The 11,976-nt window shown below is 35.6% G+C and overlaps 1 protein-coding gene across 2 annotated transcripts in view; it reads left to right on the forward strand.

Annotated features, from left to right (window-relative positions):
* The window catches only part of LOC145678884 (leucine-rich melanocyte differentiation-associated protein-like), a 47,836-nt gene extending 36,134 nt beyond the window's left edge, over positions 1 to 11,702 (forward strand). For both annotated transcript variants that reach the window (XM_081749459.1, XM_081749460.1), the window contains exons 2-4: positions 6,713 to 6,934; positions 8,436 to 8,696; positions 11,274 to 11,702. In XM_081749459.1, coding sequence (XP_081605585.1) covers positions 6,713 to 6,934; positions 8,436 to 8,696; positions 11,274 to 11,496 — 706 coding nt within the window. In that variant the 3' untranslated portion in view covers positions 11,497 to 11,702. The remainder of the gene's footprint in view (positions 1 to 6,712; positions 6,935 to 8,435; positions 8,697 to 11,273) is intronic.
* Positions 11,703 to 11,976: the final 274 nt, after the last annotated feature.

The raw sequence follows: 11,976 nt of genomic DNA on the forward strand, positions 1-11,976 counted from the left end.
TATGAAAGTTTGATCCTAATTCCTCCATTTGTCTTCCTTTTGTTGCAGATAGATCGTGGTCGCTCCATTAGAAAGTTGCACTAAAGGAGAACAACGAGCACTAATCAGGGACTGCAATCCATCAAAGACTTTCGTCACAATACAGAAACAGTGTCTTGTCGTAAAGGAATGTCTACGAATGGATTGAAAAATTCAAAAATGCCCACAAGTGTTACTCACAAGGAAGGGGCCGGATGACCTCTACGGCTACAAATGATGGCAACATTGAGCGTGGATGTCATATTGTTCTGTTAAACAGACGAGTAACTATTGATGAAGTGGTACATGATCTGGAAATTAGTCATGGTTCCTGATACAACTTCCGACTACGAAAACTGGATCACTTCTCGTTGTTCATCTTTGGTGCAAACTTGTAATGGAGCGACCATGATCTATCTGCAACAAAAGGAAGATAAATGGAGGAATTAGGATCAAACTTGCATAGCATACCCACAACAGCATAACAATAAAATAAATGAGGGCAGAGGTCAGTAGTATTAACAATGTAAGATGAGTTATGTCAAAATTGCTGATAATTTTTGACTTACCCCCGTACTTTTCTATTGATAATCTGTTGTTATATATAACAACAGAATATTACTAGAAAAGTACTAACAATATATGATGAACATTTATACACAATATTTTACATATGATAACCGGAAAGTTCTTTCAGGAATAAATAGTACCTATGGTAGAATGACGTCTGTTGAATCCAGCAGAAAGTCTCTATGAGCGGCCTTTTGATTATTCCAAATCTAGATTTCGGAACAAAGAATAGACTCAGGTTATCTGTACTGCGAACGGATACTCGGAAATTAAGCATGTACACAATTTAATTTACCATTTTATAAAGGAACAAAATTAATCTTCCTCCCCCCTCCCCCCCTCAAACAACAAGTAGTTGTATGATGATATATTCATTGCTTTCATGATAGTTTCATTACTTGACCCACGTTAACTTCGGAACTATGTGATGATGAATAAAACGATGAGAACAATGTCTAGATTGAAATGATACGTGGGACGGGCTACCATATATGAAGGAGAAATCAACAGTAATACAAAAGCACAGTGTAATTTCCACGAAAATATCCCGTTTCCTTGTTTTTTCTCAGATTTTCTGTGCCCACCTCTTTGGTCTAATGGCTACTGCTAGTGGTGCCAATCCATTTTAAATGCTTGGGCACAATCCCCTCCAAAAATGTAGAGTTTCTACGCGGATTTGCATCAAATATATAGGACGCTAATTCATTTGATATATTGTGCCCCATTCCTTTTAAACAGATTCACTTTATATCCATTTACACGGATTCTTTGTTGTGGCAATTAATTATTTTAAACTGCTATTCATGTTAAGGCCTCGATTGTGACATTTTGAATGAAAAATTATATTTTCCACAAAATTTCATAGGTGCAATCTGCACCCTATAGCCCACCTATGGGCATCCTATCTACAGCACGTGCCTTTGGCCTTTAAGTGCACGATGTTACGGGTTCTATTTTCGGTGGGAGAGCATCGAACACACTACAGTGTTTGAAACTGTAAGTCTCATTCTATATACTGTAGCATCGGTGCCGACAAAGCATTAAGGAGAAATAAATAAATAAAATTGTCTATATTAAGATGTAGATCAAATAAGTCTGAAATAATCCTAACGCGAGGTCATCATTTATCAACTCTAACTGTATTAAGGAGTGATGTCAGAATTATTAGCAAAAAATACATGGAAAAAGTGACCTCAAAATCAAATGAGGTTATGACATGAGTTGCAAGAGGTACAAAGAGGAAAATTTTCCATTAGGATATCCTTGCTTGTCAATTCCAACGATACGCCTGCTATCAAATCAATGCTGATCCAATTTCGTTGTTGATAAGTAGCAGATTAAACACTTGCCGCAAATTAAAAGATAATTACACATTTTTATCTCGTGGAGTGTGATAACGATGTTCGCTATTGTGTAATTTACAGCATTTGACACAATATGTTAACTTAAGCACGCTTTGTTACAAGTATTTCTTCAATATACAGCATGTCCATAGAAATAATATCATACTTTAAAATGGTATTACGTCGCTTTGGAAAAATGAAATGAAATCTTTAAGTTTTACGTCCCACGATTATGCCGGTTAGGCTAAAGGAGACGGTGATGATGAGAGATGAGTGAAATGGTGGAATGAAGAAAGTGGGATGAAACGGGAGAACTACAAGAAAACCCACGAGCACGGTGTTTGTCCACCACAAAGTCCACACGGCGCGAGCTGAGATCGAACCAGGGACCCCAAGCACCGGAGGTGAACGCTCTACCACTGAGCCCCCATTACGTCGCTTTGGATAGTATTTAAATGAAATTGGTCATATTTGAAAGAAAAGCCCAAATATTTTTGTGTATGTCTACAATGAAGAACAATGTCAATGGAAGGGACCAAACACACACAAAAAGTGCGATCCAGGCCACACGCATAGAAAAAAACGCGTATTAGGCTCTTGGCCATGAAAGAGTAATAATGACCGGGAAAAGTATAACACTTCCTACAGATTTTCTTTTATAGTACACACAGTACACCATTTTCATTTGAGAGACGTTGAGAAAGTGAGTTAGCGAAAAACTTGGAAAACTTAAAAGGCGTTGGTATAATGCCGAATATCTCATGGACGACGAAAAAGATATCGCTGTTAGGTCAAAAGATTACACAGAAAGCCACACTCGACAAATACAATGACGCATAGATGGGAGCGGAATGTTCGCTGCAATACGGAGATCCTTACAGACAGATGAGAGAATTCACTCACGCATTTCCCATCTGTGGGGATTCCCGTTGCGTGGCAATCACTCCGTTCCCATCTGTAAGTCATTACACAGAAAGTCGCACCTAGTAAATGTAGTCTTTTGACCCAGAGCGATGTCTTTCTGCGTCCATTCGACATTATATCAACGCCTTTGCCGGTTTTTCAATGTCTCTCAGATGAAAAAAAAAGAAAAAAAATGCCGCTTTCGAATTATATTCATTATCCTTTGTTTGTTTGTTTGTTTGTTTGCTTAATTTCTTGCCTATGACCTCTTCCAGTTTTAGATTGTTGGTATATTATTTTACCACCCTATATATAAAAACTACACAGTTACATCGGCGCGGATCAAGGACTTTTCTTTCGCATATAACTTCGAAATAAATTGAAATGTGAAGTCCGTTTTCGGTAACATACATAGAATTTATTTCTTTGTACGTCACAAAAACTGTATCCAAACAGATCCAAGGACAGAGTATGTACTTTTATGAGACGACAATTACACGTACCTATCATAGTAAACAATATAAAGTATCAACGACAAATTGTCGTATTCTTCTTCCTCTCATATAAAATTCTTTACTTATTTTTCTTCCCGAAGTTCTACAATTTCTACGTCTGAATCGGACAAGATGACACAGCAATCCTATAACTGATAATTAATGCTTTGTTTTGAAATACGATAGTCATCAACTAGAGTGTGTTAGTGAAAAGTATTTATTTATAAACAAAAGCAAGTACGCACTCAAGACCGTTAGAATTAAATGAGTAGGCAGTCTTCATCTTTGAACTCGATGTTTTAGAAGCGTGATAGCAAGAAGGTTATCGCTACAGTTGAACCTCAGACCCCCTTTGGAGATGGTGCGCCGAAACATGTGAACAAGAATCACGAAACAAAGGACAATATGTAAAAACTTGCCAACAACAAGTAGATTTTATTTTGAAATTGAAATTAGTAATGCAACATTTAATGACTAATGCATGTGTGGGTATGGTTTCATTAGAATATATAACCGTGATGATCATATGATCCAAGGTTATATGATCAACATCTCTTTTCTGGCTGATGCAATTATTCTTAAATAAAACTACGTCGCAACGTGTTCAATAAACTCTTGGTTATTCACATCGCAATATAATAAAAATATAAATCATGTTTCGCTAAGAGACGCTGATTGACGGAGTTACATTCGTGGGCAAGTTATCAATCTAAGATATCAAGAAACATTATGATTTAATAAACCTAAAGGATTATCGCTGCAGAGAGAGAGAGAGAGAGAGAGAGAGAGAGAGAAAATGACTACTAGTAAACCCTTTTCTAAATCTAAATGCGGGAAGAAAAAAAGTTTCTTTTTGTAAGGAAATTACATTAAAGACATCAAGAAATTCTTTCTGTTTATTTAAAGGAAAAGTTTCAAGTTATGACATTAATATACCGGGTGTCTCAAAAGTCCCGATTTAATTAATTCTTCACTTTAGATTGAAAACATCATATTTGGAGATGGCTTCCCCTCTTACATTTCGTTATAACTGATGATAATAGAGTTATCCTATGTCAGGGTACTTTAGAGACACCCTGTATGTTTTCTCAGCAAATACTATTTGGACAAATGTCTCAGAAATTAAGAAACATTATTGCTTTACAAACCCAAACATTCATCGCCACAGAAATAAAATACTACAAGTAAATCATAAAATATGGAGTGATTACAGGAAAAGAATACCGTTTTCTTAAAAAAAAAAAAAAAATGGAGAATCAGAAACAGAGTATCCAGAAAATCTTGTCTGGGAGTAGTGTCAAAATCAAAATTTGAGGAGGCTACACTGGGACACTAATTGCTAAAGAAAGTGTTTACACAAGAGTGGCACATACTAGGGACTTAACTTATCTCGGAAAGTTACTTCCATGTATTTGAAATGTGGAACGTAAGTAAATATTACATGAAAAACTTCTTATACGTCTGTTTCTTCTCTGAAAATTTACGTATGCACAACGGTTACATCTATCCCCCTGCATATTTATTCCTTTTTAAAATTGCTGCAAAACCATTGTATACCGAGTTATATTAGTTAATTCAAAGAGTACCGTGTCCTCGTTTAAAGAATTCTTGAATCCGATGACCAGATGCATCATTTTGTGAAAATCAACCATTGTAGATATTCCAAAGGGACAAAGGCCATTTATGACGATAAAAAAAAAGTTAGTGATGACTTCCTACCATCTGTTGCTAACAGTATTCTGTACTCGTTATTCGAATACGAAGATGGCCGCTTTGAGTTATCTGGGGCAACTGAGGAAAAGTACCCAAGGTAGCGTTCTTGCTTAACAGAGATAATCTCTCGCCGGGGTCACTCAGCGAGAAAGAAAAGATGACCGATCGTTCCAAGTTCACTTTCGTAAACGTGACTGTGATAAAGAGTTCCGTGTCCAGACTGTGTGGCTCCTAATCGATCATTTTAATGACATATGTCAGCAATAACAATGACAAATGTATTGAAAACAGGAAATATTTCTAAATGAAAACAGTTCCAGTTCTTTTATCTTGTTTCGCGTTAACAAATGCACTAAAACGAGACACGACCTCCCACGAGGAAATGAACTTTGCGTTTGTTTACAATTAGTTTATTCTTTCATTTAGTTCAATTAGATTTAATCTGCTAATACAGCGTAGTATTTATTCAGTGTTTTTCCATTCTTGCACTATCATTAGCAAAAATAGGAATACACATGTTATTTTAATAACTTCTGAACAAACTGTTCACTTGACATATTGTTTTCGGCATTGTACAGAGAATCACATCCTTTGAGCATCGAACAAAATTCGATCAGTTCGTGCAAAGTTAGTGACAAAACACGTAGTAGGATGTATATCAAGTTTCTATGGTGATTACAATATGAGAATGATTATTTACGTTACTTCTACATAAATACAAAGTAATCCTAATGTTCTATAAATAAGTTCCAGAATATCGCAGGCTAAACAAGCATTTAATAGGAAAAGAGGATTACTAACATCAAAAAATGTGTCGTTGGACGTTCGTAAACGATTTATTAATAAGACTCTGGTATTCTACACTTACAAGGTACCTTTATCTCATACTGTATATTGTAAATGCACTCAAAACTTGAGGTTGCTAGGGGCACCATTTAGCATTATTCAATTTAGCCAATCTTTCTCATGGGTTATTTCGATCTGATATGGTACAATTTTAGGAGATGAGACTTAAAAAATAAATAAATAAAATAAAATAAACTCTTGGAGAGAATAAATAAAAAAAAATATATAAAAAAACGGAAGTCGAAAATTACAAATTATATATAATCTACCAAATTGGGAATGGGATGACACTTAGCAAAGCAAAATTTTAGGATAGGCAAATTCATCGTGCAAAGTATTAGGGATCAGAGTGAAATCTGTACATCACTATAAAACATATTTTCAACGTCACTTCTCCGTAAAACTGTGGTGAGGCACGATAAGGTTCTGTTAGTAAGTCGTTCTGTAGGTTTCACTTCTCTCCGTTCTCTTCAAAACAAACTTTAATTACTACTGACTTAGAAGAAATAGTTATCTTCTTTCAGCACAACGAAACTCCTTCGTATTACTACGTCATCAGGCTGTGCAATCTCCATATCGAATTTTCTCTGATCGATAAACCACTTGTTTATACGCAGTGTGGGTCAAACAGCTAATAAACACAGACTTTTCGAAATATATTTTATATGGTTAGATCAACCCCTTTATCACTCTGAATAACTTAATATTTCCTTGTGATTAAACAGCTCATGTATTGATAAGCTTAGTTGTTAGGGAGAACATTGCAAGTTCATGTTTGAAGATATATACATTTCCTTTTCTCATGAGAACTTTTGTTTCTAACAGGACAGAGGACGATCCTCCCGAAATGACGTCGTTGGCTAGATTAGTGTTTGTTGATCTCCGAGATGAAGTTGAGGAGGAGGAAGAGGAAGATGATTATTCCACGATGGAAGATGACTCAAGGCTGACACTGGCTTACGAAAACCTTCAGGATGTACCCTACAATCTGGTTGACAGCTTTGGCATATTTGTCAGAACGCTGGATTTGAGTCATAACAATTTCAGGTATGTAACCAGGCTGTTGAACTGAAATTGGAAATAACTTGAGCTATCTTGATAATTTAGCATAGTGCGCGGTTGCTTAATGCAGAAAGCGTATCTCTGCTGCAGCGAAGGATAGCAGACTCAACACAGTATATATGCACCTGATGTGGGTATCATGTCCACAGTTCTTTTCGGAATTCTCCTATTTTTTCCAATTTTTTATCCTATCAATTGTTCAACCATCATTATTCTTTTGCATTTATTAACTGATCCCTTAGCTTACATATAAATCAATCATTAGAGAAACTTTGCCTCCCATCTTTAACTCCACTCCATACTTTAACTTTTTGCAACTGTATTTATATATTAAAAAAAAATGTACTTGAGCTTAAACCAGTTGAGAATGCTCAAAGAGCATTGTCAGAAGGAACTTAAAAAGAATTAATTTGTTCGAAATTAGTACGAAATTGTACATTAAATTTATTTGATTAAATTAACTAATCACGCAGTAATTATTGAACCAATAACTGGTACTGGTATTGAATTAATAGTGGTTTTGATCAACATCTATATCATTTCTCCATGACTTACGGGTTTCCGAGATATGGCTCCTTAAATCTCCCGAAATCGGAACTTTTTTGACCAATATCTCGGACAAGGTAAGAGTGACGCGAAAAATTCCACCACTTCTTTCAGATAGTTTTTGATCCTCTATCGAATGGAGGGCTCAAAATTGAAAAATTCGCAAATAATTCGTCATGTGGAGGGACTTTTGTCCATCTTGAAACAGTATACCAACTAGCGTAATTACGTATGCAGTATTTCACTTGTTCTTGAACGATACCTGGCGATACCCAAGGATGCTATAAAATAGAGAATCTGCCCATGTATATATTCATCCTATTAACTTAATAGAGCCGAAAAACAACCTGTCATTGGCATTTCTGATTGGTTACTCTCGTTTCCGCCATATATGTTGGCTCAAAACATTGGGATCTTCATGATAGACATGTAGTGTGTCTGTCGTTTATTTTTATTTAAGCTGTTGCTTCAGATTTATATTATAGAATGGTTACATGCTGTGCGTATGGGTGTATAAATATAAGTGAGAAGAAATTACCCGAAATAACATTTCACAGGTAAGAAAATCACTAATCATAGGATATGTATGGCTTCACGATTTTGTTGTATGGGCAGATCCTCTATTTTATAACATCCTTGGCGATACCTCCACTTGACGTCACTGAGCGCAAAGTGGCCTGGGAAAAATGAGAGCAGAAACGCTCAATCGAGAGTCCCTTGACATCAAACAGCTCGCAAAACTAATATACGTAAAATAATAATAAAACTTTCTTTTCTGTCTTTGACACGGCATGTGTTCTATTGTTCTATTAGTAAAAGACTTCGAAAAAAATAATCAACGAACTACGTTTAAATGCAACTATTAATCTAGATATTTTAATTTTCCTTATCTATGTTCTATAACCCAGTAACGGCTTCCATTTTTTTTCTTTCTTTACAGCAAACTTAATTTCTTATCGGAGTTTGAAAACTTGACCTCACTGATTCTGGACCACAACAACATCGACTCAGACATCGTATTTCCTCATCTGCCAAGTCTCCAGCTGCTGTGGATCAATCACAACAGGATAACAAGACTCTATCCATTTATCAAAAATCTACACGACAGCTTCCCCAACCTTCAGTATCTCAGCCTCATGGGCAACTCTGCAGCGCCAAGCTATCTCAATGGAGGAACCTTCCACGAGTACTTGCAGTACAGGTAAGCAAACACTGGGCATTGCTTTCAAAACCGTATTAGCTTTAGATCATTTTTAAACACCATTTATGGCCATAAGCAGTTAAGTCTTCATCCCGGCGAAATTAAAATACCGCTAATTTTACAGTAATTATGTGATATCTTCAAATAGATAAAAGATAATCGAAATGTGGAACAAGAGCGCTTACATGTGAAACCGTTATCACGACTCACTTATCTGCTTTCGATTTCGAGCCATTTTAAAAATCGGCATTTATTTTCGCCTTTCTAAACAGCTGAAAGCGGAAAGCCATTAGGTGACTTGTGATAACGGTACCTCACGCAAAATAATATTGTCTAGGGCACTCTTGTTCCATATTTCAATCATCTTTTATCTATTTGAAGATATCACATAATTACTGTAAAATTAGCGGTATTTTAATTTCGCCGGGATGAAGACTCTTAAGAGCCTGACATACTAAAAATAATACAAAATTTACCATTCTTCTTTTGCTTGTTTTTCGTAAGTGAAACGAGATAATGAAATGCACCTTACCACAATCATAGATAATGTTATTCTACAACAAAAAATATGAACCTCAAGAATTTTCATTGTTGCCATCCATAGAAATTACAGTGTTGTCAGAATAACAATTCCATCAAAATCAAAATCTAAGTTACAGGAGCAACTAGAGGAACGAACTCAACTGCATTTGTTTACGTATCATGTTGTTTTGGGTATCATGTGAACAACTATGTTAAAACTATTTTGTTTATTATAAACTAAATAAAACTATTATTTAAAAAGTAGTACACAGGATTCCAAAACAACTTGATACGTAATCAAATGCAGTTGAGTTCGTTCCTCTAGTCGCTGCCTTAACTTAGATTTTGGGGGAAATATTATTCTGGCAACACTGAAAATTCTTCAGGTTCATATTTGCTGTTGTAGTATAACATTATCTATGATTGCAAATGAAGTTTCATTTCATTATCTTCTTTCACTTATGAAAAACAAGCAAAAGAAAAATGGTACATTTTGTATTATTTCTAGTATGTCAGGCTCTTAAGGAAGTTACAGTCATGTTGAAAACACAAAAAATCATCTCTCTGTCATTTAATGGTCATTTTCTTAAAACTTAAAAAAACAAAGCTTAATATTTTATTTAATTTCATTAATGGATAATATTACGTGGTTTTTCAAACACACCCAGGCGCTTGGGTTTTCTTTCTTATTTTTTTACTTATTTATTTTTAGCATCATCTAACGTCATTATACTAAATCCTTTTGTAGAGATAAATTAGACTTTTTACATATTTTAAATTGCTAATGTTCCCACTACTTTCACTATCTTTGGACTAACTTTAATTGCTAATATAAAGCAATCGAGTTACGAAATGGAATGGGTTGAGTGGCCGTCTGAATTTTTTAGCAACTTTGGTTTCCACAAGAACCATATTGATAACAAATTTTTGGGTACGTGTATACATCAGAGGTCCTTCATGCCTAAGCGGTTAGCGTACGCTCCTTTGGCGTGGGAGGCCCGTGTTCGATTCCCGGCGGGAGCTCATGTGATTCGGATTCCACGTTAATCAGTAGGTCTCGTCTCATATAGCCTCGCTGCCGAAAGGGACGTTAAACTCAAAATCAACTCAATGTGTACAGATACTGCTACTACACATAGAAGCAAAGTTAAGAAAATTGCGTTAGGGAGTGGTCCGACCTATGCCACTAATCTGCCAGCGATACAGTCAGTTAATTCTATTTGTTAACGAAAGTACACTTCATGGCGGGCTTAAAGGCTATTGGTCGGCTTCTTCCTTTAAGTAGGATATGGGATCAACACAACTCCCATTTCGTTTTCCCGGTTTACTTGAACGGAGCTCGTTATCTTTTTTCTTCAGTTTTTCAAATAGTTCTCCAATTATTCTCATGACGTTAGGTGGACGCCGTAATGCAGACACACTCTTCTTTTTCCTTTGAAGTATGATAGCTGATCAGTCCTTAACTTCAATAGTCTGACAGATCCCGGCGGGAGCTCATGTGGTTTGGATTCCACGTTAATCAGTAGGTCCCGTCTCATATAGCCTCGCTATTGAAAGGGACGTTAAACTCAAAATCAAATCAAATCAAATCAAGTCTCACGGAAACTGATACACCAACACGTCTAAGGTTTTACTGTGTTTGTTACTTATTTAGGAATGGAATGTATAGTTAGTTTAAACCAGATAGATAACCATTCAATTATTTATACAAGAGTGAATTATTTCTGCAAAATAACTTGCCAGAAGCTGTTGGTTGGCTTGGATTAAGAGAAGTACCATATACAAGTTTCTACGCATATTGCTGGTAACATATGCACTTATAAGAAAAGCTGGTGCGATTCTCCTTCAATCCAACCATGCTTTTTTCCCCTAATATTTTTCGTATAAACACAAGGAATAGTGAGGGAAACAATTTAAAGCCAAGAAATGTACGTTCATATAATCTGCACCATATACGAAATATTTTCATGATAGTGCCAGGTATCTTATTCTATGAAACAACTCTCTTCCTCAGATTTTATAAAGAGTACTTATACATTTTGAATTTCTTTGCAGGCTGTTCGTGATATCTTGGTTCAAAGACCTGGTCCATCTGGATGACCGTGCAGTAACAAGAGAAGAGCGCGAAGAAGCCTCCAAGTTGTACAAAAGGCCACTTCTGGAGAGGTTATCTCGCACATCTTTGCCTCCGTATTTTAAATCTGTCCAGGATAAACTTAGTGACATGCTTGACTCATGGGAAAAGTATTTTCAAGATGGAGCCAGAAATCTGATTTAAAAGAGCTTCTCTCTTTCTCCTAATCTGTGATAGCAATACAGAAAAGCAGAAGTAATGCACTTCATTTTCAATATGTTGCATAAGTAAGATATATATATCTCACATACATATAATTATTTTGTGTTTCCTGTCTTAAGTGTTATTTGTACTGAAAATCCTATTTAATAATTAAGAAAAGAGTAATAAATATATTTATAAATTTATAATATATTTTTAACTTGACTCCTTGATTCTGGAAAATATCAGAGACCCATGTATCAGAAGAATATTAATTGACGCATGTAAGGAATATCTGCGTAATCAAGCCACAATTACTCAATTCTTATATGGACGGTACCCTAAGGATATTGAATACGTATGCCTAAGTTTTGCGGTCCATTTATTTATTAAAAAGTGTAATAGAATGAATATTGTGGTAGTATTCATGCTAAAGTAGCATAGTGGTGATTGGGTTGCATAATCTAAAAGATGTGGATAGTT

Source organism: Thermobia domestica, chromosome 2, assembly GCF_964235325.1.
Source record: "Thermobia domestica chromosome 2, izTheDome1.hap1.1, whole genome shotgun sequence".
Classification (NCBI taxonomy): Eukaryota; Metazoa; Arthropoda; class Insecta; order Zygentoma; family Lepismatidae; genus Thermobia; species Thermobia domestica.